Source organism: Taeniopygia guttata, chromosome 8 (genome assembly GCF_048771995.1).
Source record: "Taeniopygia guttata chromosome 8, bTaeGut7.mat, whole genome shotgun sequence".
In the NCBI taxonomy this organism is placed as follows: Eukaryota; Metazoa; Chordata; class Aves; order Passeriformes; family Estrildidae; genus Taeniopygia; species Taeniopygia guttata.
Window position 1 is genome coordinate 10,196,162 of NC_133033.1, and position 26,063 is coordinate 10,222,224.

Consider the following 26,063-nt stretch of genomic DNA (forward strand, 5'->3'; position numbering starts at 1 on the left):
AGTTCCTCTGTGTGTGAAAATGCGTGTGGCAGGGATGTGTGTCTGCAGGGATGCAGGTGTGCCCAGTGGGAGCCTCTGTATGACCATACCTCCCATGTACATTCATTCCCATGCACCACATGCCTGTGCAAGCCTGCATATGCCCCTCCACGTCCACATGCCTGTGGGATACCGGCGGCTACCGTGTGCCAAGTATGCCATGTGCATGCCCAGGTGCGCCAAGCGCAGAGTGTGCCCGTGCATGTCCATGCGTGCAGCGTGCCGGTGTGTGCCGCGTGTACCGGTGTGCCCACGCGTGTGTGTGTGCGCTATACGCAGCCCGTTTGCCCGCGGTACCGCGTGCGCTCCGGCCCTCCGCGGTGCCCGCGGTGCCCCCGGTGCGGCGAGGCGCGGTGCGGGTGCCGAGGCGGGGCGCTGGGGAGCGCGGCGAAGCGGGGGGCGGAGCACGGCGGCGGGGGCGAGAGGCGGCGCCAGCCCCCACCGACCTCCAAACTTTCATTAACTCGGCAGCACCGGCGGCGGCGGCTCCGGGCCTGGTGGAGCGCCGGCACTGACACCGACACCGGGCTGGGCGCGGCGGAGCGGCGCCCCCGCGGGCCCACCCGGCGCGGCGGGAGGGGCCGGGCGGCGGCATGGGCACGGTAAGGGGCGCGCACCTCCGCCGGCACCGGGTGTCCGGCCCGTCCGGCAGCCGTAGCAGCGCTGGGGATGGGACGGGAGGAGGAGTGGGTGGGCTGCCGGAGAGCAATGAGGAGGGGACGAGGGCGGCGAGGGCCTCCAGAGCGGCGGGGTCGGGGACATCGATAGCCGCACCGAGAGTGGCCACCCGTTAGGATGGTGTCGGGAGCGGAAGAGCGGGATAACGGGATGCGGGGCGGTCCCGCATCTGTTGCTCTCACGGCGCGGCGGCGCGGTGCCGGGGGAGCGCGGGGGCGCGGCGCGCAGAGCGGCATCACCGCCGCCGCTCCCGGGGCGGGCGCCGGACACCGGGGCGGCCCGGCTCGGTGGCGGGCCGGGGGGGTTGGCGGTAATTTTCCACGGGCATGTGCCGGGGCGGGGCGGCGGAGCAGCTACCACGTGGCGGCTGATGTAACCGGGCCCCCCCGCCGCCGTACTGCACCGGGCGGCGGCGGCGGGAGGGAGCCGGGCGGCGGGCGCTGCCCGCGGGGCCGCCCCCGGAGCCGCCGCCGCGGGGCGGCAGGAGAGCATGGCGGCGGCAAGCCGGCCCGCTTCCCCCCTTCCGCGGGCTCCGGGGAAGCCCGGTTGCGGTGGGCCCGGCGGATGCTGGCGGAAGAAACGGCCTCGCAGGTGGCAGCGGCTGCACCGGTGCGTCGGGCCGCCCTCCCGCCGGGCGAGAAGGGACGGGGGCTCCATCCTTCGGTCGGACATCCGTGGCCTTCCGCTGGGTGCCGTGTGCTGCGTGCCCGCGCCGAGGTGTGACATGCTGTACGGGAGCCTTGTGGGCACCTAGGTGTCCCCATTTCCAGCGTGCCTGTCACCCGTGCCGGCTCTAGGTACGAGCTGCGCTGCCCTCTGGTCTGTCATGGCATCTTGCAGCTGTGGGAGAGCCAACCCCTGGCACCAGTGCTTTGCATCCTTGTCCCTGCTGGGCTGTCCCAGAGGATGCTGCAGCCTCGAGCATCCTTGCATCCGTCCCATTGCCACACCACCGCTGGCGTCGCGCTCGATCCTTGTCAAGCTGGGAGCCAATGCCAGCGGCACCTACGGTGCTCATGGAGGCTTATCAGCACCTGGCAGACCCCGAGGGGAGTGGCAGCCGTCCGGCCCTTGGGCACTCCCTCTTCCCAGGGCACGGGATTAGTTCCCGGTGTGAATTCAGGGCTGCATTGTGGGCAGCTTTTGGCTGGCTGGCAGTAGGTGTGTGACAGGGAGGAGGCCTGCCCACCAAGCTTGCACCTCCCACCTTTGAGCGGTCCCTGTGCCATGCGAGGAGCCACGCTTGTGGCAATGATGACATCTCAGCTCCCCTGGAAATGCAGGCGCTGCTGAGGAGGGCATTGGCAGTGGGGTGCAGCATCTGCGGTATCTGCTGGCAGCAGCCTGTCTGCGCTGGAGGGGTTGGGGGCTCACGCCACAGCCCCTGGATTCCTGCCCCTTATCTACACGGCCCATGCTCCTTCCTTATGTCTTAAGGTCTCTGCTGATTGCTTCAGAGTCATGGCAGCCTGGGGATAGGCCCGGGGGTGTTTGCTGCTGCTGGTGGTCAGAGACCCTCAGTGTGGGTCAGGGGTCTTTCTTCAGCTAGCAGGGGTACTGAGCACGGATCTGCAAACACCAGTGCTTGTTGTGCAGACAATCAAACTGGTGTTTTGCAAGAGTGTCTGTCTGTCCCTTCCAATGAGGTCAGACCTCGGTGTCCCCCTGGGGCCTCCAGCAGCCCCAGGCTGGGGCAGGGTGAGGGCTGGAGAGACAGATGCCTGTGCCCGTGCACTGTCCAGCAGCACCTGGCACCCGGCAGAGCCCAGCGGCCCGGCCCCCCTGCGCTGCACGTGCATGAGATGCACCGGGGCAGAAGGCAATCGTTTCCCATCTGTGTCCTGCGCTGCAGCTGAGCCCTGCACTGGCCCCGCGCTGCGCCCAGTCCCGGCGCTGCCGTGTGCTGCAGCCACTTCAGCTTCATCTCTTGCTGGGGGAGAGCTCAAGGGGCCCCGCTCCTGCCCGCGGCCCCTGACGCCCACCTGCCGGGGGGCCAGCAGCCAGCTGTCCACAAGGTCGTCTGTCCACACCGGGTAAATCTTTAACTGCTTCTTGGGAAACACCTGGGAGCGCCGCTCTTGTGGATGCCGGGGGTTCAGAGACGCTGCAGGGGCTGGGAGCCAGCAGAAAGAGACCCCACCAACAGCCCACCCTGCCCCAGGCTCTGCGTCCTCCCCCAGGAGTCTTGCTACCCAGTGGGCAGGTAGAGGGGATCGACTTGCCTGGCACAGCCCACCATTTCCTGGAGGGAGGGAGAGAGAGGCCTGGGGTGGGGATGTGCCCACCCCACCAGTGACATCTCTCTTGGTGTCTTCTCCCCTCTGCCCAGCTTGCTCTGCCGGTGGATTGAAGGACGCTAGCGCTGGTGCCGCAGGCAGCGTGACAGAGAGCGGGCAGGCAAGGGACCCTGCGCTGGGCAGCCAGCACCGCGCCCCAGCCTCCAGGAATGGCCGATAAGTGCAGCGAGGGGCTGCTGGTAAGTGCAGGGGTGTGGGGAGCGGGCTGGTGTGCACCACTGCCTCGGGGACCCAGAGAGCCTGGCGCAGGGAGCAAGACACTGGGGCTCCCATAGGACTTGGTGCGCCCTTCTGGGAGCTCCAGTTGGGGTTGTGGAACCATGGTGCTCTCCCAGCATGATGATTTTTGGGTTTATGCTCTCTCTCCATGAGCCTGTTGCCTGTGGGGCTCTTCGGGTGTGGTGTCTTGTTGTGCCTGGAGATGCTATCACCTGTTTTCAGGCGCTCTGCCCAGCCTTATCACCTGCCCCAGCTCTGCAGGCAGGCGATTGTACAGCCTGCTGTCGGAAAGGGTCCAGGTGTTCCTCCAAGCCAGGTGGCTCCAGCGGGGCAGATTGTGGGTGCTTCTCCTTGCCTTCACTCAGTGGGCTCTCTGAGACTGGGCTGGTAGGATGGTGCAGTGGCAGAGGAAGGTTTCTCTGGGCACTGGTGTAGTGCCTGACCTTCCATCCTCATGAGCGGTGTGCTTCAGGCACTGTCAGCTGCCGTGCGCTTGCCTGCGCCGGGGTGGATTTGGTGTTCTGGGCAGATGTGGGATGTGCCCACTGCATGTCTTTGTTGGAAGGCTGTGATGGCCCCATGCTTGTGGTGGCTCAGGTTCCTGTGACCGTCTGCTGTGCTGCCTTGGGCAGGTGAGCCCTCAGGCTAGGCTTGGCTGTTTCCCTCTTTCCCAGAGGATAGGAGCTGAATGCTGAGATTGACACGGTCACCGGGCCCTCCCCTTCCCAGGGGGCTTCCTGAAATAGCTGCACACTCCAGCTGGAGGGCTGGGAGCCAGCGTTTGCCTGGGAAGCCAAGAGCCAGGGGAGCAGCGTGCTCCAGCAAGTGCTTCCAGCGCGCCCGTGTGCACGCAGTTCCTCTGCCTGTGTGTCCCAGCATGGCCCCGCCGGCTGTGCCTGCAGCAGGGAGCCCAGCGCCCATCCTGCCCCAACGGAGAAGGGGCTGGGGCAGCTGGTGGGATAGGAAGGCAGATTTCTTCTGGAGAAGCCCTGGGCTGGTAACAGGGAGATGCTGAGGATATATCTTGGCACAGTCAGGGGTCTGTCCTGGCACTTCTGCACGTGGTGCTTGCCATGACTCCGTGCTGTTGATGTTTTCTTGCTATGACCAGGGCAGTCAGCATCGCAGTGGGGTGGGGGCTGAGCCTGACACCTGTGTCAGGAGCCAGACATTGGAGTGCCCACCCACTCCCCATAAATCCTTAACCCGCTTCTCAGAAGTACCTGACCAGCCCATCCCAGGGTGAGGGTGTCACATGCAACAGGGCCTGACACATGCTGTGTTGGCTGCCTGGCTCTCAGACCTCTTCCTGAGCCTCCCCTGTTTGCAGGGTGCAAGGATACTGCTGCACAGGGCATTGCTGCTATGGGTTCTGTGGGGAGAAGGGTAGGTTCTTGGGAGAGCATCCCTGCTCCTGAAGCATCCCCATTCCTGCATCCTATGAGCACCAGGAGGAGCTGCAGTGGGCCAGGTTCTGACCACTGAGCTGCCTGAGTCCCTGGGAAAGGAACATAATCTCCTTGGCCTGTCTCCAGGGCCCTGTCAGTAACCTCGTAAAGTTTGGTTCCTGCCTGTCCTCTCATCCCTGCCTGTGAGTGCAGCTCCCACCCCCACCACCCCCAGTCCAGCTGGGCTCTCACCATGCAACCCCTGCCTGGCATTGTGTGCCATGCCTGGGGCTGGACAAGTTTTCAGTGCCTGCTGTGCCCCACCTGGGGAGGGACAGGGGTAATGGAGGCAGCAGGTGGGTGATGTCAGCTGTGCCTCAGTTTCCCCACCTGGGGCCTGGAGAACAAGGGTGATGTGTACTGCTTTTGCAGGACCTGTGTTTTTGGGTGCCCCTGTGAAGCGCTCTGAATGTTCACTCCAAAACAGGAGGCAGGTGGGAGAGGCTGTGCCCACCCTACTTCTCCCAAGCCCCCCAGAAATGCTCTGACTGTGGATACCCAGCGGAGTGCGGGTCAGCTCCAAGGGCCGGATCAGTCCCTGTGTAGCTGGGCAAAGGGGCTCCCTGTGAGCCACAGGGGAGGGTCTGACTGCCTCTCCCTCCCAGGCCTTTAAGGACATTTTGTTTTGTTGTCCTTGGGGTGCTTTGTTCAGGCTCCAACATTGCCAGTGGCTCCTGACTCCCAGGACTGCCTTGCTGGCATGGCCAGGCTGCTTTTGGCTGCCGCTTGCCCAGCTCAGGTGGGTTCCTGCTGTCACCCAAGATCACCCTGACTACGCACTGGGGCACTGCTCCCACTGCACTGCAAGAGGGGTGAGGGCTGGGGGGCCCCTGCGTGTCCCAGACACCCCCAGCGGCGCAGCGCCACCGACCAGCGGCAGGAGCTGCGGAAGTGGCTTTTGGCTGCGGGAGCCCTTCCCGGAATACCAAGGGGCAGTGATGGGGGGGCTGGCGGGGGATTTTTCTGCCTGAACGCCCCGGGAGAATCATGTCTGCCCTGGTAGAATGGGGCCGGAGAAAGGCAGCCCTGTTGGGAAGCACTCAGCTAGGCAATAGTGGCACTGGGACAGGTCCCTGGGTATCATTCCTACCCCTGTCACCCTGCAGCCGTGTCAGGCGGCTGGAAGAGCTGTGGACCACCCCCCATACACCCATCGCCCCTGTCTCTCTAGTTCAGCCCCAGCACCACCAGCCAGCCAGGCTGGGGACCAGGATGCCAGGGTAGGTGAGGGTCCTTTGTTTCTAGCAGAGTGCCTCCATGCAGCTGGCTGTCTCCTCCGTCTGCTGGCTGGGCTGCCAGGGAAGCAGCACTCTGCTCCCACAGGGCAAGGCTGGCACAGGGTCTGGAATCTCCAGGACAGGATGGTGGGTCCTGCTGTGCTCAGGCTGCTCTAAGGGGCAGAGAGACAATGTGCCCAGGGCAAAACATGGTGGTGGCACACAGGTGGCCCAGGCAGCTGAACTGGGTCATGGAGGAATGCCCACAAGGTGCCCACACACCTTGCAGGGTGTCTGGGCACAGAGCTGCCTGGCTGTGTGTAGGGCAGGGCTGGGGTCACTGGGGCTGGCACAGCATGGGGTGGCTCTTGCTTGCACGTCTTGGGGGGCACAGTTGAGTGCTGCCATCCCATGGGTGGGACATGTCCCAAGCTACTGGGTGGCTGGTGCAGGAGGGGGGACAGGAACAAGCACTGGGTGCTGGCATGTGGGAGGTGGAGTGCCCGCTCCGCACACGTGTGCTGTTCACGTGTGCGCCCTCGGCCGCTGCTGCCCGGACCCCAGATGGTCGCCCGAAAGCGCCGGCCCGTCCCCCCGCCCTCCGTGCACCGTCATGTGTCACTGGCGCCTTGGCCACTCTCCCCGGCCAGGACGCAGGGCTGAGAGCAGCTGGGGCACCCCGAGCCTGGCTGCGGGGCACCCTCTGCCTGGCCTCCTCTGGGACACACCACCCCACCAGGGTCCCACCTCGTGCTGGCAAAGGGGTGAGCAGGGAGGCTGCGGGGTGCCTGGGCAGCGAAGGGGTGGTGGCATAGCCCTCCTGCCCGCCAGATGGTCCCCCTGGGGCAGTGACCTTGTGAGAGTTGCCATGGAGGCCCCATGATGTCAGCAGTAGTATGAGGTTGAGTGAAGTAGCATGGCACCGGGCTAAGGATGTGCCAGCAGAAAGGCTTGTCCCTGTGCCCCTACCCCCAAGCAGGGCCATGCCCTGTTCCTGCAGCCCTTGAATGCCCAGGGTTGGGATTGGGCATGCAGGGCCAAGCTGCCGTGTGGATGATGGGCATGAGGGCAGGAACGCATGTGTAGGGCTCGGATGTTGAGGCATGGAAATAAGGGGCTCTGAGGGAATGTCATCTTCTGCTGTGCTCCAAGAGCAGCTTCTGGCCCTGACCAGACGGGCAGCGGTGCCCGCAGGGAGGGCAGCGCTGCCCACTGGAGCGTGCAGGGCTGTGAGCAGCTGGACCCCGCTAATGAGGCCTCATTAAGTGGGACAGGGCTGAGCCCGCTGTGCAGCCTGCTCTGCCTTGCCTTGCCCTGCCTGCACGGCCAGGGAGGGCACCTGGCTGGTGGGGGTACGGCTGGTGGGGGGTAGCAGAGGCACGGCAGTGCCCGCGGGGTGGGCCGGGCAGGCATGGTGCCAGGGCAGGTGGCATGGTGGGGTGCCGGTGCTACAGCGGGGCGGGCGACAGGGGGCCGAGCCTGGCTGGGAGGCAAGTGGGGAGCAGTGCCAAGCGCTGGAGGCAGTGGGCGGGGGAAGGCGGGAGGGCGGGTGGCTGCTGCTGCGCCGGAGCCCGAGGTGCCAATGAAGCTGGGGACTCACGGAGCCGTCCAGCCTGGGCCCCCGGATGGCAGCTGCGAGCAGCCAGGCCCCCTCGGACCCTCTCAGCAGGTCAGTGGGCAGGTGAGAGCAGGATCTGGGGGGCAGAGTTGGGGGCGGGCCAAGCGGAGTGGTGGCCATGCCAGCGCTGTCCCCCCACCGCTCATGGGTCTCCAAAACCCTTTGTACTGTCTTTGGGGTGGTGGCTCTGTAGGGGGGAGCTGAAGCTGTAGGTTTGTGCCGTGGCATGCTGGAGAGGTACCCACAAACCCTACAGCCTTTGATGTGGTGTGCTCCAGGGAGGGAGGGCAGAGTATGGCACCAAACCCCTCCGTGGCCTCAGTTGTGTTGGGGGCAAGAAGAGATTGCCTGACAGTTGTGTGTTTGTTATCCCTGGAATCTACCGATTTTGCAGAAGAGGTACACAGCACCTGGGTTGCAACTCAGTGCTGCAGGAGCAGAGTGTGGCAGAGACCCTCCTTGTTCCCCCTCCCCTCTTCCCTTTCATGGGCATCAGTGAGCAATGTCAAAGTTTGCCTCGCTTCCCCCAGGGCAGTACTGGTGGCTCGCAGAGCGTGCTCCGGGCTGTCACTGGGGCTGGGCAGCCTTCTGCAATGGGGGGTGGTGAAGGCAGTGTAACACTCCTGGGAGATCCTGTGGTTTGGGTGTGCCCCTCATCACTGCATTACCCCAGCCCTGGGACTGTCCCCAGTACCATGCCAGATGCCTTTCCTCGCACAGCATGTCTCTGCTACACTGGGACAGGGGCAAACATGGGGCTGAGCACCAAAGAGAGAGGGTAGGGAGAGTTAGGATATGCTGGTGAGGCTGGCAGAGTCAGTCATGTGCTGTGCCTGCATCAGGGCACAGCAGCCTCGGATGCAGGGATGACACTTGTGGATTCATTACCCCATGAATCAGGGACAAGGAGTGCAGGGCCTGATTATAATGCCCCCAGAACCCAGGATCAGTTGACAGTCAGCAAGGGTACCCAGGACACCCCCTCTCTAAGTGACCCCATCCCTTGGGACTCCCACCTTAGGCTGGGGTCATCTGCCTCCAGCATCCTGTACCCCACTTTCTTGCCCTGGAAGAGCCACTGTCGTGGCAAATTATGTAATTAGCATATTTTTCTATCTTCCAGCAGCCCCTGCCTAAAAAAGCTGTGAGTTTGTTGCGATTGCCATGGCAATGAGCGATGGCATCAGGCTGATGACATCAGGGGTACACTCTGTTGGCATTGCAGGAGCAGCCCTGACAGCCCCTGAGTTGGAGGCTGCAGGGCATCCTCTGGAGAAACTGGGGGCCCCTCACTGGTTCAGGGGGGCTAGATAAGGTTTGTGCCCTACAGAGGGCTGGGCTGGCATACCCCCATGTGGACAGTTTGAATGGGGGGAAAAAAGAGGAGGGAGTTTGTGCTGGAGATGCCTCCCATGAGGACATCCTTTTCCAGTATCGACCCTGCCACCATCACAAGCTGACCAGCCATAAATCAGGGCCCCTCGGGGAAGTGGGGCGCATCCGGGCACCCCAGCCAAGCTGTCATTGTGTGAGTCGGTGCTGCTTAGCATGAGAAAGACCTTGGTGCCAGGCAGGGTGATGGATGATGCCTGCTTTGCTGGGCTGGGGAAGTTTTGGCTGTGATGTGTGGGGGGGTTTCCTGGGGAAGGGGAGGAAGGATGTCCTGGGCACCCCGAATGTCCCCTTTTGGGATGTTTTGGACATTCCCTTTTGGAACTTCCCTTCTGGAGACATTTGGGGTGCCTGTGGCATCCTTCCTTCTCCCTGATGTTATCACCCAAGACAGGCATCCTTTGAGGCTGCGCTGGGTTACGTGCACAGAAAATCTGGGGCCTGGGAGGGGGACCTGGCCCTCCAGAGACTGCACTGTTGCTGGGTGGCAGCTCTCCCTCTCCCTTTCCCATAGCAGGGAAGGGGGGAGACTTTAATCTCCCAGATGTCTGGGTTCTATCTACCTCCTTTTTTACCATGTGGGGTTGGGAGGGTGGTTAATGAGTGTAAAGAACTGTATGACCTTCCTAGATTTGGGGGGGGGGGGGTTGTAGTGAGCTGCTGGGTGAGCATGCAAGTGTTTGCGCACGTGTGCTCACTTGTGCATGCATGGACACACATGTGGCTGCCCCCTTATTGGGGACAAGTGCACCAAAGCCCAGTGCTGCAGGAAAGGAGGAGGGAGCAGCACAGGCCTGGCAGCTTCATTGCACTGGTGCCCGGCAACTCAAATTTGGGGTGCTCCATGAGGCTTGGGAGTGAAGCCAGGGGGTCACCGGAGCAGAGTGATGGCTTGGAACAGGGATGAGGTCCCCCGTGGGTGCCAGGGCTCCTGGCTGGGCCCTATAGTGTATCTGGTCCCCTCACCAGACCTTTTGTCAGGGAGGCTGGAGCATTGCCCCACTCCTGCTGGCTGAGCTGCTCATTAGGAGCCTTGTTAGTGTGAGCAGCTTAATCAGAGGCTTCCCGATCAGATCAGTCTGCTCGAGTGGGCAGTGTGCCCTGGCATGGGGCACTGCCAGTGTCCTGTCCCCTGCTTTGGGGCCCTTTGAGTCCTGCTCTTGCACAGCACCCCACAATAAGAACCTCTGCTGGGAGGGAGGTCCCCCAGCACCTGGAGCTGCTGTGAGCTTGTTTCTGACGGCCCCTTGGCTCACAGAGTCAGCCGGGGGCACTCGGGTTCCCCGGCTGGGCAGGGCAGCGTACTGCCCCTACAGCCCTGCCCAAAGTGCCCTCCGTGCCCCCTCGCCCCTCTCCTGCAGCCCTGCTCCCCTGCAGCCCCCCCGCAGCCCGCGGCGCGTGCGGGCCCCGCTCGCAGCAGATGGCTTTGTTTGGCAGCGCGGTGCCCGAGTCGCTGGGCATCACGTCCCGGCTGTGCCGGCCTAATCAAATGACACGGTTAGGTGCACCGCGCCTGCTGCCCGCCCCCGCCGGCGTGAGCAGATCCAAAGTGACGGCTCCCATTTGTGGCCCGCTCACTGCCGGCGTCAGCCATTCTGGGGGGCAGCTGGGGCAGAGGCACGAGGTGGGCACTGGGGTGTCTGTGGTGGTGAGAGCAGCATTGTGCAGTTACAGCAGGCTCCTGTAGCAGCATGGGTGCTGTGGGACTGTGAACTGGCAACCAGCACCCTCACCCCATGCACCCATCCATCACCTGGCTTCAGGTGGGGTGGGGAGGGCTCGGGGCACCCCTGCATTGCAAAACGCTGTCTACCTTCAGCCTAACCTGCCAGAGCTCCACAGCATCCTTGCAGGACATTAGTATGACTGTGCTGGACAGAGCCATGGGGTGATGGGTGCCATCCCTGCTGGGGTGACAGGCACTCATCTCCTTTGTTGTTGTCCTCCTTGGTGTGAGCTCACATTGTGTGGCAGTCTGCACAAAGCGCCCTTTTTGCCCCCTTCTGCCCCCCTGCCCCCCCACTCCCCTGCAGGGAAGACAGCTGGGCACTGGGGCTGTCCACTCAAGGGACCCCACTGCCTGGGACCCCCTGGGAGGTGGCCTTGCTTAGTGCTGAGCTGGCAGCAGGACCCTGGCTGAAACAGGGTGCTTTTTCCTGGGGGGATACCCAGGCCCCTGCCACCTCACTTCCCATCGAGAGGGGCTTCTGCTTCAACCCGGGGGTCCTGCAGTTTCCCCCCCAGTCATGGGCAGTGGCCACCCAGCAGGACCTCTCTCGCTGGGCGCAGGGAGGGGGGCCTTGAGAACAGAGGCCCCTTTGTGCTCTGGCGCCTGGACCTGCTTTGTATGAGTTGCAGGCTCTCCCTTTGCTGCAGCCGGGCTCTGGGCAGAGCCATTCATTGGGGGGGGCCGACACCGTTGCCCTCCCCCTCCTTGGCACTGGCTGTGCGTGGCGGGCAGCGGGGACAGGCAGGGGGGCGGGATGGGGAAGGATGCCGGGGACCTCCCAGCCCCGCTTGGCGGCTGTCACCCTTCCAATGGGGCCAGCAGGGGGGTCCCCAATTGACACATCCCATGGCATCTCTCTGCAGAATGGCGCTGTGCCTGGGGAGCAGGGCAAGCAGGAGAAGAGCGTCAAGCGTGGCAACTGGGGCAACCAGATCGAGTTTGTGCTGACCAGCGTGGGCTATGCCGTGGGCCTAGGCAACGTCTGGCGCTTCCCATACCTCTGCTACCGCAATGGGGGAGGTGGGTGTCGGGGCCAGGGGAGTGGGGTTCCTCTGGGCAGGTGTGGGGGTGTGCACCCCAGCCCCACATGGTGTTTCTTGGGGTGGTGCAGGGCATGGGAAGCACAGCTGTGCTTGGGGTTACTGTTCACTCATCCTCTGGTTCCTGCTCATTAGGTGCCTTCATGTTCCCCTACTTCATCATGCTCGTGTTCTGCGGCATCCCCCTGTTCTTCATGGAGCTCTCCTTTGGGCAGTTTGCCAGCCAGGGTTGCCTTGGCGTCTGGAGGGTCAGCCCCATGTTCAAAGGTAAGGAGATGCCTGTCTGTACTGGCACAGGCCAGCATGAGACACCTGCTGTCACCGTGCCCTCACACACCATGGGGTGCATGCACACCTCTGGCACGTCGCATGGTCCAGTGCAGGCACCTGCAGCTTGTGCAGACCTGCACACACATGCCGTGCGCATAGATGACAGTCTGCATTGCCCTGGTCCCCTGTGCACATGGCTGCCCTGGCTACGCTGCCCTGCACAGCCTGCCTGGCATCCCTTGCACACGTTACACGTGCCCCTGCACACGCCTCGCATCTCCTGCGCAAACCCCAGCCCTGCGCTGGCATCCACTGCAGGCATTACACACACATCCCTGCATATGCCACACGTGTCCCCAGCGCATCACTCTTGCAGAGGCCACTCAGGTCCCCTGAACACGCTATGGCCTGCCCAGCTGTGGGCATGCTTCTGCAGTCGTCTCCCTGGACCATAGGCAGCAGGTTCTGTGCCCACATGCTTGCCCTGCCATGGCTGGACCCTGCTCCAGGTGCATCTCCTGGCTTACTGGCGTGCTCCTATTCTGCTGGCTCCCCTGCTCACACCTGCAGGCTGCCTGCCAGGTGACATGCCCACAATGTCATGTCTGAGTGCAAGCAGCCCATGCACACACTGTTGTGTGCCTGCACAGTGGCGTGCTGAGCCTGGGGTGCACTTCCCTATGCTCATGTGGCCTGTCACATGCCATGCCACCAGATAACTGCAGGCCTAAAGTCACTGTAGCCAGGAGTGACCCCCCATCCAGTTGTTCGCTTGGGCTGCAGACCCCAAGAGTTTGTCTGCAGTCTGTATGCATTGCCATGCGTCCAAGGGGACCCTCAGCACCATTAGGCTCGTTTGGAGGTAGAGGATCCTATGCACAGTGCTCCTCACAGCATGGCTGCAAGGCTGCTGACAGCATTGCATGCAGCCCGCTCCTCCCATGCCACAACCCCTGGTGCTGTGCGCCGTGCCCGTGCCGCCGCACCCTGCCGCTCACCCCTCCCCGGTGCTGTTCCCAGGCGTGGGCTACGGGATGATGGTGGTGTCCACATACATCGGGATCTACTACAACGTGGTGATCTGTATTGCCTTCTACTACTTCTTTGTGTCCATGACGCGCGTGCTGCCCTGGACATACTGCAGCAACCCCTGGAACACGCCCGACTGCGTGGGGGTGCTGGACGGGAACCTCTCCAGCCGTGCTGCCCTCAACATCACCCAGCTCCTCAACAGCACCCAGAAGCGCACCAGCCCCAGCGAGGAGTACTGGAGGTACCAGGGCCTGTGATCAGGGACGGGGGAGGTGATGATGGTTGGGCCCCACTGACGCTGCTGCCCCCTCCCCACGCAGGAGGTATGTGCTGAACCTGTCGGATGACATCGGGAACCTGGGCGAGGTTCGGCTGCCCCTCCTGGGCTGCCTTGGTGTCTCCTGGGTCGTTGTCTTCCTCTGCCTCATCAAGGGCGTGAAATCCTCGGGAAAGGTACCTGTGTGTTCCCTCTCCAGGCTCCTCCCTGGGGGTGTGGACATGCCTTCAGAATAGATGGCCGTGTCCCCTCTAGGCATAACCCCACCCCTACTGGGAATGAACTACCTGTTGTGGACATGTTCCCAATCCCTTCTGGGCACAGCTCCCTCCTCTTTTTAGCTTTGTCCCTGCCCTCTGTCTGCTCCTCCCACTCTGGGAAAGGCCACACCCCTGTGACCTGGCCACATCCCTTCTGGACATAGCTCCTCCCATGTGGCCATGGTCTCACCTCCTTCAGGATAGTCCCTTCTCTGGACCATATCTGCTCCTCCTGGTCTGTTGCTCTACACTCTGGACCATAACCACAGTCTACAGCCACACTTTAGCCGTTCCTGCCTGTGTCCCCACCCCTGTCCCCATCCCCACCTCACTGAGGTGCTGCCCCACAGGTGGTGTATTTCACGGCCACCTTTCCCTATGTGGTGCTCACCATCCTCTTCGTGCGCGGCATCACGCTGGAGGGGGCCGTCACTGGCATCATGTACTACCTGACGCCCCAGTGGGACAAGATCCTCAATGCCAAGGTGAGCAGGGACAAAGGGTGGCGGGCAGCCAGGGCTGAGCGGGGCTGGGGGCACAGCACTGACCATCCCACTGCCACAGGTGTGGGGTGATGCAGCCTCACAGATCTTCTACTCGCTGGGCTGTGCCTGGGGCGGGCTCATCACCATGGCTTCCTACAACAAGTTCAACAACAACTGCTACCGGTAAGTGCCTGACCACAGTCCCCCAGCCCTGCCACTGTCCTCGTGTCCACTGCCAGCCCTGACTCCTCTTCCCATAGGGACAGCATCATCATCAGCATCACCAACTGTGCTACCAGTGTCTATGCTGGCTTCGTCATCTTCTCCATCCTGGGCTTCATGGCCAACCACTTGGGTGTGGATGTCTCCAAGGTGGCTGACCACGGGCCAGGCCTGGCCTTCGTTGCCTACCCTGAGGCCCTCACCTTACTCCCGATCTCGCCACTGTGGTCCATTCTCTTCTTCTTTATGCTCATCCTCCTGGGGCTGGGTACACAGGTAGGTCATGTTGGGGCCAGCATGTTCAGATGGGGTGGCATGGTGGGGCCAAGGTGGTGACATGCTGCCCTCTCTGCCTCCTATGTAGTTCTGCCTGCTGGAGACCCTGGTCACAGCCATTGTGGATGAGGTGGGCAATGAGTGGATCATCCGCAAAAAGACCTTTGTAACGCTGGGAGTGGCTGTGGCTGGCTTCCTGCTGGGTGTCCCACTCACCACACAGGTAGGTGACCATGGGACGCCATGTTGCTATGGAGTGCCATTGCCATGGCCGCTTTCATCAGCCACAGTTGTTGCAATGTGATGGTAGTGACAGCCAGGGCCTGGTCTTGCCAACACTGAGGACAGGACCCACAATTAAGTGTCTCCATGCTGACTCTGGCATCAGGCATTGCCGTGCTAGCTGTGGCAGCGGTGTCTGAGCTGTGTGCTGCCGGCACAGTCAGCATGGCTGTGGCTGTGCTGGTGTCTGCCAGCAGCAGTGGTACCGCTGGGGTGGCTGTGCCAATGCATCTGTTTTCCAGGCGGGCATCTACTGGCTCCTGCTAATGGACAACTACGCTGCCAGCTTCTCCCTGGTGGTCATCTCCTGCATCATGTGTGTGGCCATCATGTACATCTATGGTAGGTGCAGCTGCCTGCAGCCAATCAGACGGTAGGGCTGATCCAGCCACCCAATGGGGAAGGGCTTGCCCCAGCAGCTGGCCAATCAGCAGTTTGCTCTGTGTTACATGGGGAGGCTGTTGCCCAATCAGGAGCTGTGGCTGTGGGGGGCTCATGGGTCCCACCAGGATGGGGCTGGGGCTGGGGCCAGGTGAGCCGTGAGGGGGCTCAGGTCACCACCAGGGCTGATGGTCACTTTTCTCCCCAGGACACCGCAACTACTTCAAGGACATTGAGATGATGCTGGGCTTTCCTCCCCCACTTTTCTTCCAGATCTGCTGGCGCTTCATCTCACCCGCCATCATATTTGTGAGCATTGCAACCACGGGGCACTGGGCTGTGGGAGGAGGAAGTGAGGAGCTCACCTGGACATGGCACTCCCTGGAGAGGAGGGTGCTGAGCTCAGGAGACCAGCAATAGGGCAGAGCGGGGAAGCTGTGGGGGCACAGAGCAAACTGGCTGCTCCCCACTGGCTGATCCTGCCTATCCCTTCCCAGTTCATCCTGGTCTTCACAGTGATCCAGTACCGGCCCATCTCCTACAATGAGTATGTCTACCCTACTTGGGCCATCAGCATTGGCTTCCTCATGGCGCTCTCTTCCGTCATCTGCATCCCCATCTACGCCATCTACAAAGTGTGCCGTTCTGAGGGGGACACACTGCTTGAGGTGGGTGGCCAGGGGCTGCACCCCTTTGTCTGTGTCCCACCTGGGGCTGCCAACAAGGCTGTCCCTGACCTCACTGGAGCTGTCAGCAATGGTTGTGTGCAGGCAGCGTGCATAGAGCAGCACGTGTTTGTGCATCTCTGGAAGCTGCTGGCATGCTGGTGCAGACTGGGGCAGGGGAGCATGGTGGGTGCTAATCTTGTCTCCATCCTTTCCCTTTCTAGCGCTTGAAAAATGCTACCAAGGCAAGCAAGGACTGGGGCCCAGCTCTGCCAGAGCACCGCAGCGGGCGCTACGCCCCGGTGTTCAGCCCTTCCACCGAGTCTCACCTGGAGGTGCAGCCCCTGCAGCCAGAGAAGGACCAGAGTGAGGCGGTGGCTGCATCCCCCGTGCAGGGCAGTAATGGCTCAGCCCACAGCCAGGACTCCAGACTGTGACTCCCCACAATCCCCGCACCCCCTCTCTAACCCTTCTTGCACCTTCCGCTGGCGGAGCCTAGCTCCGGGCTGCACCGGACCATGGGGGCTCTCAGCACCCATCCCCGAGACCCCCCCACCTCCTCGCCGGTTAACCCCTCCCGCCCCTGCCCCCGTGGCGTTCGTTAACCCTCGTGTTTACGGTAACCTTTGTGCTCGACGCTGGGACAAGAGAGGAGGGGGCACGGCCCCGGGAGGGCTGGGAGCCAGAGGCACTTTGCAGGAGCCTTGACCTGGAGGTATGCACAGGATGGGGGGGGTGGGATGCTCCCAGGTTCCCACCCCCCCTTCCCTAAGCCAGGCAGCCTGTCCTGCCATGGGGCACCCTCCTGACCTTCCCATGGGGAGGCCATGGTATGGGACCAGGGTTGGGCATGCCAGGATTGCTCGCGGCCTGTGTGTGCACAAGGCCATCATGGCAAGGGTTGGCACTGCAGGGATCCCCAGCCTGGGTCTCAGCCACTGTGGCTCAGAGCCTACTGGGTCTCACAGGTGGTCATACCCAGGGGTGCTGCCAGGCACAAGGCCAGCACAGGGAGATGGGGGCAAGCATGTTGCTTGCACCAGAACGGGGATCTGATGGTACAAGACACAAGCACTTAGAGCACACGTGTGTACACGTGTGTGTCCCTCACAGACACAGCATGGGCAAACATATGGCGTACGTGGCCATGCACATATGCACGGTACACTGGGGCTGTGCAGGCAGTGGGCTGGGATGTTCCCCTCCATACACTCCTCCACCCTGTGGCCCCACTGGGGTCTGTGGGTGCCCTTCTGGGTGGCCAGGCATTGCCTACAAAGCTGGGCACAGCCACAAGCAGCCCAGTGCTGCTGCCTGCCCCATGATGGGGCAGGAGGCTGGGGAGTACTTAAGCCTGGCTAGGGGGTAACCAGACAGGGATGAGGTCCAGCTCTCCCTGGCAGCCCCAGCACTGGCAGGGGAGGACCCTCCATGGTGCTAAGGGGGACCAGGATGGATCGGCCTCCCCCAGCTGCTGCTTAGCAAGAGGTACCAGCGGAGACACGAAGGGCTACACCAGCCCACTCACTCCGAGCCATCTGGGGATGCTCAGTCCCCAGGCAGTATTAGTGGAACAGGATGCACTGGCAAAGGCTGGGCGGTTTTAAATCTGTCTTCCAGCTCCAGCCAAAGGGCTTGGAGCTCTTGATTTGGGGTGGATGGGATGAGACCCTTCCTACCCCGATTGCTCCCCTCCCAGCCAGCACCCTGTGCTCCCTATGTTGCAGCCCCGAGGCTGGCACAGGGACATGGCACAGCTTGGCACGGTGGCGGGAGGCAGTGGGCGGCGAGCCCCAGCAGGATGTTCCAGCTCCCCGTCCCGAGCCCCCCGTCGTGCCGCGGCGAGGGGCGCAGGTTCCCGCATGGTGCCCGTGCCCTGCCCCTCGAGTCACGCCGCTACTCTTCACCTCTAATTGTTAGCAATAACGCGCGCGTCCCTGGGCAGCGCTGCCTGTGCCAGTGTCCCTGGGCAGCGCTGCCTGTGCCAGTGTCTCTCCTGGTGTAGAGTTCTAAAGTATCCTAGATTTTAATGAGATTTATATTCCTGAGCTTGTGTCCTGCTGTGCCCTTCTTTGGGAACCATGTGAGGGGAGGGGTTGAACAGTGGGGGACACGCTTAATGGGTGCAGCTCTTTTCCGCTCTGATGCCAGGTATTGGCACCCAACAGCCAGCTCCGTCCTGGGGCATTCTTCTTTGCCCGACCTGGACGTACAAAACCAGCTGGAGGTAAGGCAGAGGATGGAGGACAGGCTTACCCCTGCTGGGGGTAAGTATTGTCCCCAAATGAACTGGAGGGCAGCAAATACCCGTGACACAGTGAAGGCAGCTGGCCTTGCCCTGTACGCTTTCCCTAGGTGGGCGCCTTGTTAGGCCCCCCTGCATTGCTGAGTGAGCAGGGACTCCCCCAAGGCATGGAGGGGCTGAGTCAGGGGCTCTGCCTTCCAGCCAGCAGCTGGAGGTGGCAGACAGGACTTCCCCTCTATACTCCACAATCCCACTTCCTCATCAGATGGTGTTTTCTCCCACCCCCACAAAGCCTGCCAACTTTTCAAACTTTTATTAAATACAAAACCCCCGGTCTCTACGACCGAACGCTGCATTCAACGTACGCTGAAAAAAGGGTCAGACATTCAAATGTACAAAAGTCGCCGGTGCCCCCCAGCCCTGGCGAGCTGCCCTGCTCCAAACCCCACTGCTCCCAGCCCCCCAGGGAGCATCAGGGGGTGCTGGGGCTCCCAGTCCCATGGAGGGGCACAGGGCTCCTGCCCTGCACGGTCCCGGCCTCTCCTGCCTGCAGCCCCCCTGCCCCTGGCCTGGAAGCGGGAAGGCAGACAAGGGGAGACCTCAAGGAGAAGATTTCCTCCCTGCTAGAGGGTGCACCAGCCCCCACCAAGACGTGCTGGGGGGGGTTCAAATCAGCCCTATTTACCCCACCAAAGCAGGGAGGGCAGGTGAGGGCAGGCGCAGACAGGGGCTGCACGCACACACAGCACCTGCCTTTGGGGAAGGGGGATGGGATACAGCTGCCATCCCCCCAGCCCTCGGGAAACTGAGGCACAGCAAGGGGCATTCACTAATCAGAGGTCTCTGTTTGGCAGAGCTGAGACAGGGCCCGGCTCTAAGCACCAGACTAAAGCAGAGGAAGACAGCAAGCCACGTCTGTGTGCCCAGCAGCATGAGCAGTGCCTGGCCAGGGCAGCAACCTCGCCCTGATCCTGCCTGCCTGGGGGCCCCAGGCTGCTCCCATCCCCAGCTGGGGCAGCAGTGGCTCCAGCACTGGTAAAGGGGGAAGCCTGCACCCCACTTCTCACAGCGCCGGTGGGGACCCTCCAGCTCTCACAAAGCAGTGGGATTTCACCCTCCCCACCCAGGGTGCAGGCAGGAGCTGGCATGGACTGGGGGCTCCTTGCCAGGCCTGGGGTTGCCCCCTCCCTCTGTGCCAGGAGCTGCTTGCAGGGCAGCTGGGCTCATCCACCAACACACCACGTATGGGGCAGGGGTCCTGCAAACACACTCGTGGGGATGGGGGAGATGGAGAAATCCTAGGGACCAAAGGGCCGGCTGGGGGGCAGCCGTCTCCAGAAGGCAGCAGAGTAGGCAGAAAACATCCCTGTCCAGTTCTGGCTCTTGAGCTGGGGCAAAACCCACCATGCCCAGCCAACCCCAGGCACAGGGGATCCCAGTGACAGGAGCACTAGCCGCGGGCCAGGCGGGGCGGTGGCCTGCCGATCTCCACTGTGATGTTGGTGTACATGGGCTGGCGGGAGATCTCCACCAGCCGGTACTGCAGCGAGCTGATCCCATCCCGCTTCATCGTCATTTTGGTGTTCTGGATCTTGGTGAATCTGGTGGAAAGAAGAGCAGGATGAGGATGGAGGGATGTCCTGTTGTAGGGCCAGCAGTGCTGGACCTCTGTGGGGGTGAGCAGCCAAGTGATCGCCCAGCGTCCCAACTGCCCCAGCCCTGTGGCTCACTCACCTCTGCGGGTTGGGCTCGTTGTGTTTGTCACGTTCGTGCTTGATCATGCGGTACCTCCCAATGCGGATGTCGGGCCTCGACACCTTCATGCCATTCAGGGATATGCTGGGGGCCAGGAGAAGGTTGGGATCAGTGTGTGAGCCCCAGGGTAGGACATTCCCCAGCCCAGTGACCTCCAGGGTCAGATCCCAGGCAAAATAAACCTGTCCCTGGTTAAACAAAGCTGTGCCAAGCCAAGCTGAGCAAAGCCCGGCCCCACCCAGGCCAGTATCATGACCTAGGGTGCCACATGCCCCATGGCAGTGTGCCCAAAGTGCCACTCCCATCCAGGGACCGGCAGCTGCATTCAGCCTGTGCTGCACACAGGCAGCCATCCATGTGCAGCCATCCATCCCTCCCCGCCATTCCTCCCTCCCTCTGCGGCCCCTGCCCTTTACATTCCCTGAATGCCGCTGCCTAGCCCTTCCCTTGGAGCCCTCCCCTCAGATCAAGGGCTGCCTGAAGCTCTTCCAGAGTTCCACACACTTCTTGTCTCCCACCCCGAGCCCACCTTGTGTGGAAATCACAACTGTGCCATGTGTTCAGGACTCCTACAAGGGTGTTTTGCTAGTCTGGCTATTACAGGCTGGTTACACCCCACTGGCTGCACGCTGCTTCCCTGGGCAACACCATGGGGAAACCCATGGGAGGTGATGTGGCCATCGTCAAGCTCTGGCACCCAACACAGGGTGTGGGGGGATTTGGCTTTGCTCAGCTTGCAGCTGTACTGCTGCCTGCCGGCTGCTGGCAGGAATGACTCTATGGCTGCTGCAGGGCCACCACTAAGATACTTCCAAGTCTTTAATCTCAGCCCTGGACACATCCAAGTCTAGCATCCCAGCCCCTGTATGGAGCAGAGCCCACAGGCACACCACCCTGTGGATGCGGTGCATACCCACAAGAGAGGCAGAGGGGTGTCCTGCAGCCCCCAGCACTCTGGGAAAGGCCAGTTTCATCCATAAGGGTCATCAGCCCCAAAGCTGGAGTGTAATTCAATCCCTTCCTGACATGTGGCACAGCCCATGTACCTCCCCCACAACACTGGGAACACCAGTGCTGTAAGAGTGCTAATTCAGTGCTCGGTGGGAAGTCTGGTACACCCCAAGCAGTCAGTGCTAGTGAGGCGTTGGGCACCTACCGATTAAAGATGTCATCGTCCTCTCCTCCCCAGCCCCAGTACTCATTGGGAAAGCCATTGATCTTCAGGAACTGGGACTTGCTCAGCCCAGAGACACCGCCAAAGTAGCCGGCATAGGGCAGCCTGCAGGTTGACAGCAAATGGGTCAGCCCCAGGAACAGGCAAAGATGGAGGTGAGCTCCATGGGGACCCCCAAGTACAAGTACCAACTCTTTCCTGTGTCACCCTCCTCCTACCCAGGGCTCTGGGCTCTCTGCCATCTCAGGTACACAATTCCAGCCATCAACCTCATGCCAGCCCCAGGTGGCAATCAAGGGTGGTTGCCCTGATGCCATCCCAGAGAGATATTCCCACCCTGCCTGGGCAGAAACACCCCAGCTCCCCGGGGCACCCACCTGAACCCAAACTTGTCCATGCCAACAGCAAAGTGCCGTGGCTGCTCGTAGCAGCGATAGAGGTTGCGATCGTCCATGGGGATGAGATCCACGTCGCTGAAAATGAAGCAGTCATACTCCTCGTCGTCCTTGAGTGCCTCCATGAATCCCACGTTGAGCAGCTTGGCCCGGTTGAAGGTGTCTTCACCGAACTGCAGAGCAAAGCTCAGCAATGCCTGCTTGCCCACCCCAGCCCTGCCACCCCTTGCCCCTGCCCCCTCACCTGGTTGATGATGTAGATACCATAAGCCACCTTCTGCCGGCGCAGGATGGGGTGCAGGTAGTGCAGCCAGTACTTGAGGTGGTGCTCGCGGTGCCGGAAGGGGATGAGGATGGCCACCTTCTGCCGGGGTAGGCAGTCTGGGGGCGTGTACTTGCCACCCTGGCGCACATCAGGGTTCTCCCGCTGCACTCGCTCCATGCTCATGGGAGAGCTGAACTCGATGAGCAGGCGCCCAACTGTGAGAGGGAGGGCAGGGCAATGCCCACAGGACAGGACATGGTCAGGGGCACGGTAACCTGCCGCTCCTGCCCAGAGTGGTAAAGCAAACAGCGGGGAGGACCTGCAAGGGGGATTGGCACTGCTGAGGGCAGAGAGCGCTCAGAGCCTTTCCTAAACCGGGGCAGAGAGACTGGGCTAAGAAAACCTGAAACCAGCTGTCCTGATACAGTTCCAGGCTGTGGTTTCTCTACTATTTCATGGGGAAGCCATGCCCAGGGCCCAGGGGATAAGGATGTCAGCCATGAGCACCCACCTTAGCCCCATGTTCAGAGTCAGAGCCCAAATTAATCCCCAACGCTCACCCAGCATGTCTCACCTAAACCAGGAGGTGTCTCCTGGCAGGGCTGCAAGGGCTTCTCAGTGGCAGACTGGTTGGTGCTGGGCTTGGTGCTGGGGGATGGGGCCTCAGCACCGGCTGGCCCGTAGCTGGGAACGGTGCCGTTGGGGCGGGAAGAGTTGGAGAAGGGGTGGGCGCGCGAGGCGTTCCTGGCGTTGAAACGGCTGAAGAAGTCCAGGTGCTGCGCGTAGACGTCAAAATAGAGGATCATGATGATGACGAAGTGGAGCAGACAGAGCAGCAGCACGGCCTTGCAAATCCTTTCCAGGGTCACCCCCAAGAGCAGCCTGGTCATCTTCTGGGCACGGGCAGGCGGACATGTGCGCTTGGCGGGGCAGGGGGGCGGCTCCAGCCACGGTCCTGATCCTGCCAAGACACCTCATCCTCAGGACACCACGAGCCTGAGCCCCCAACCCAGCCCAAATGACACTGGGACAGCAGGAGCAGCACAGGCCTGATGGAGATGTGAAGGGCTTGCAGGCTGGTATACCAGGGAGCACTCGAGGGGGAATGCTGCACCTGGATCTCTGCTCTGAAGGCACAACCATGAAGATATGAGAGGTCCTCAGCCCCATATAGCAAATCACCTCCTTGCTTTCCTAAGCCAAGACCAGAACAGGACAGATCCAATCCCCTTCTGTTTTTCCCACCCAGAGAGAATATGCAGATACCTCCAGACATGCCACACAGAGCTCCCATGGAGGCTGAGCCCTTGATGAAGGCTACACTCTCTAAAAACATGGTCACCCTGGGATGTCCCAAGAGCACCACAGATGTCCCCACCAGCCACCCCTTTCTGAGGCATCCCACTTCCCTGTTCCCCATCCTGCTCCCTCCCCACAGAGCTACACCCCAGCAGCAGCACCAAAGCGGGGTGGCAGTGAGAGTCATGCTGGCAGGGGCCCCTCTCAAGGCACCCAGTGGGTGAGCAGCTGCACGGCAGACACCGAGCCAAGCCAAGCAGGATATCCCAGCCCCTTGGAGTCAGGGTTCCCTGACACATCCAGGGGGGTCTGGCATACAGCCAGTGGTGCATCTCCCCTCCTCCTGATGGTGAGGCCTCCTGGGACACTGGACTGCTGGAAGTTAGGGTCCCCTTATCTCCCACATGATGCTTGGAGCTGGGCCAGAGCCCTGCTGGGAAGCCAGCTGGGAGAGTCACTAGAGAGTCCCAGAGAAGTCAAACATGCAGCCCTTCCCAGCCCTGCCACTGCCAGGGTCCAGGTCACAGTACAGCTATGCACCCCAGTTCCTGCCCTGAGCCCTGCCCTGCTAGTCCCTGCTGTTAGGGAAGCTGCTAGGATATGGCAATGCAATCACAAGGGACAGCCACCAGGGTTCACAAAGCTCTGAGGTCTTGGGACAGGCCAGAGCTGCTGGGTGGTCCCTGAGGGGACCTTGGTGGCTGGGGGTCTGTAGCAGGACCCCCAGCAGGAGTGCAGGTAGCATCCAACAGGGCTGGCAACCGGTCACTGGCAGCCCTGTCCAGTGGGGCTCCCCAGGGAGCCACAGGGCACTGAGTCGGCAGTGATGGCCACACTGTGCGGGTATGGGGATCAGAGCTGAGGTGTGAAGCAGGATCCTTCGCCTAACTCTGCTCTGGAGCGTGCTCTCCCAGTCACAGGAATGACCCTGGCAGGCAGACCCTGGAACCCACCACAGGCAGGGAGGTGCTGGAAAAGGCTCTGAGCGCAACACCCCAACTATGTCAACCCTCCCTTTGCAGGATGCAGAGCATACCCCTGTGGATAACCCTGGGGTGTCCTGCCATGTGTCAGCAGCACAACCCCACACCCATTTTTTTCTAGAAAGCAGCTCTTTGAAGAAAAGCTAGCTTTGCTGTTATCGCTCAGACTTTCCCCCGATCACAGTGCCTTGTCACCCCACAGCCCATGACGTGGGGACCTGCCAGCCCCCAGCACCTGCCAGAAACCCTCCCCAAAAGCCTGAGCAGTACATGGAGTGGTGGTGCCCCAACAGCCAGATGGGGATGCAATAGGGAAAAATCAGAGCTGGTTTTAGGGGCCCTTTGGTAGAATGGTCCCTGAGGCAAGTAGAGGGTGACACTCAGCAAGAACAAAAGCAAAGCACTCCATCAAGCAGTGGCCACAGGACACCACGAACATGAGTGGGTTTAAACTGCTAAGGAGGGGGCTGTGAAATATGATGTCATCTCCCCCCACCGCAGCAACTGTGCAGAGTGTGAGAGGCCAAAAGCAACCTGGGGCTGTGGAGCTGGTCCCCAGGGTTTCAAGCCAGTGCAGTATGTGCCATGGGGCTGGTGATGCTTGTTTTGCAGGCGATGCTCAACCCCGAGCACTCAATCCTTCTTCCCACAAGACATCCCAGGGCTGGGAGAAGGGAGGCACGGTGGGAGCCGGTGGCCCCGATGCCTTAAAGGTGACAACCTCCTGGCCAAAAGTGGGGCGAGGGGCCGCATTCAGCACAACTAACACTCCCCCACCCCCTATTTTTTCCCAGTCCCCGCGACACATGCAAAAACTTATTTAAAAAATGAGAAACAACCTCAGAATTAGGCTTTTTCCCGAGCCGGAGTGGTGCCGCCCATGAGTGACCGGGATCGCATCCCCCGGGTCGCATCCCGGGCCTCGCCCGCCCGGCCAGGCCTGCCCGCGCCGCTCCACTCACCGCGGCCTCGGGGCTGCCGCGCCGCCCCGGCGCTGGTCAGCGGCCCCCGCCGCCGCCGCCTTCTCTTCCTCTTCCTCCTCTTCCTCCTCCAGCCCCGGCCGCCGGCCCGCGGGCTCCCATGCCCGGGGCTGCGGGGGGCCCAGCCGGCCGGGCCGCCGCACCGCCGAGAGCCGCAGGGAGACGGGGCCGCGCCCGCACGCCGGCTCCGCCCGCCGCCGCCGCACCGGGCGGGGCCGCCGCCGCCGCCCGCCCCGGAGCCGGCAGGGCAGTCCCGCGGAGTCGGCAGGGCAGTCCCGCGGGCACCGGCCCCACGGACGCGGCTCCCGCGGGTGCGGACACTCCCGGGGGTGCGCGATGCCTCCGGCTCCACCACGAGATGCTCAACCCTCGGCCCCAGGCGCGGCAGCGGGACCCTCCGGGACACCGGCGCAGCGTGTCCCGGCCTTTCTCCGTTCCCTCGCTCCGCGTCGCCGCAAGGCAGCGCTTCCACGGACCCACCTGTGGCGACTCCCACGCTCCCGGCCGTTGGTGCTGCCTCAGCGTCCCTTGCAACCTATTTGTGGCTCCTTCCCCACCACCACCACCTTTTCTATGTTTCATTGCGAGGAAACACTGGGAATCTCACTCTCCTTACCACAATGGCATCGGTGAAAGATCGTGGTTTGGTCCCACCACAAGTTTGGCCGGCCACAAGTATTTTTTGCTCTGTCTGCAGCCTTTCCCTTCTACCACCTGCTCAGCTCCCTTCCCCAGCACTTGTGCCTGTTTGGAGCAACCCTGTTCCCTGAGCACCCTCCTCCTCCCATGCCTGGCTACTCACCCAAGCGAGGACTTTGCAGCTCCCTTCAGGAACTCCCTTCAGCAGACAAGCTTTCAGAAGAGAACCAAATGGCAGTTACCCAGCCCAGCCCTGTTCCACCCCTGCAAACAAGCCCTGCTGAAAGCAGTCCAACTTATGCCTCCAGCTCTTGGTTTGGCTCCTCAGCAGGTGGCATTTTTCTCATCAGTACCTACACATGATTACCAAAATATCTTTTAACTCCTGCTGCTGCTTCTAGGTGTAAGACCCTGGAGCCTTGTTTAAGCTTTTATCTGCTTGAGCAGCAGGTGTTTTGCAGGTGTTTAGTCCAAAGTCTGGAACCCAAGTGTGCACACCTA

The 26,063-nt window shown here is 61.9% G+C and overlaps 2 protein-coding genes across 9 annotated transcripts; one reads left to right on the forward strand and one right to left on the reverse strand.

Moving 5' to 3' along the window:
- The first annotated feature begins 441 nt into the window (after positions 1-441).
- On the forward strand, positions 442-17,875 carry SLC6A9 (solute carrier family 6 member 9). Of its 7 annotated transcripts, none has more exons than XM_030278904.4 (14): positions 442-641; positions 3,047-3,193; positions 11,501-11,657; positions 11,813-11,944; positions 12,968-13,220; positions 13,300-13,432; positions 13,867-14,001; positions 14,081-14,184; positions 14,262-14,499; positions 14,588-14,722; positions 15,024-15,123; positions 15,371-15,471; positions 15,660-15,830; positions 16,052-17,875. In XM_030278904.4, the coding sequence occupies exons 2-14, from the start codon at positions 3,164-3,166 to the stop codon at positions 16,262-16,264; spliced, it is 1,902 nt and encodes a 633-aa protein (XP_030134764.2). In that variant the 5' UTR covers positions 442-641; positions 3,047-3,163; the 3' UTR covers positions 16,265-17,875. The 7 variants fall into 7 exon arrangements, with proteins under 7 accessions (XP_030134764.2, XP_030134766.2, XP_072788889.1 ...); XM_072932788.1 differs by lacking the exon at positions 442-641 and adding an exon at positions 1,129-1,326; XM_030278905.4 differs by lacking the exon at positions 442-641 and adding an exon at positions 1,373-1,514.
- A 495-nt stretch (positions 17,876-18,370) lies between these two features.
- Positions 18,371-25,130, reverse strand: B4GALT2 (beta-1,4-galactosyltransferase 2). 2 transcript variants are annotated; one of them, XM_032749866.3, is made up of 7 exons: positions 24,906-25,130; positions 22,236-22,622; positions 21,641-21,876; positions 21,379-21,569; positions 20,984-21,106; positions 19,807-19,911; positions 18,371-19,673 (listed from the first exon to the last, which is right to left on the reverse strand). In XM_032749866.3, the coding sequence occupies exons 2-7, from the start codon at positions 22,549-22,551 to the stop codon at positions 19,523-19,525; spliced, it is 1,122 nt and encodes a 373-aa protein (XP_032605757.1). In that variant the 5' UTR covers positions 22,552-22,622; positions 24,906-25,130; the 3' UTR covers positions 18,371-19,522. The 2 variants fall into 2 exon arrangements, with proteins under 2 accessions (XP_032605757.1, XP_032605758.1); XM_032749867.3 differs by having other exon boundaries at positions 24,783-24,915.
- Between the last annotated feature and the right edge of the window lie 933 nt (positions 25,131-26,063).

What these genes read in the sequence shown, in the direction of transcription:
- B4GALT2 (XM_032749866.3), bottom strand. Translation starts at nt 22,551, where the DNA reads ATGACCAGGCTGCTCTTGGGGGTGACCCTGGAAAGGATTTGCAAGGCC. An exon ending in GACGATGACATCTTTAATCG is followed by an intron (nt 19,912 to 20,983) that starts GTAGGTGCCCAA and finishes CCTGGCCCCCAG; the next exon opens with CATATCCCTGAATGGCATGA. An exon ending in AACGAGCCCAACCCGCAGAG is followed by an intron (nt 19,674 to 19,806) that starts GTGAGTGAGCCA and finishes TCTTTCCACCAG; the next exon opens with ATTCACCAAGATCCAGAACA.
- SLC6A9 (XM_030278902.4), top strand. Translation starts at nt 7,481, where the DNA reads ATGAAGCTGGGGACTCACGGAGCCGTCCAGCCTGGGCCCCCGGATGGC. An exon ending in TCCTGGGGCTGGGTACACAG is followed by an intron (nt 14,500 to 14,587) that starts GTAGGTCATGTT and finishes CCTCCTATGTAG; the next exon opens with TTCTGCCTGCTGGAGACCCT. An exon ending in TCTCACCCGCCATCATATTT is followed by an intron (nt 15,472 to 15,659) that starts GTGAGCATTGCA and finishes ATCCCTTCCCAG; the next exon opens with TTCATCCTGGTCTTCACAGT.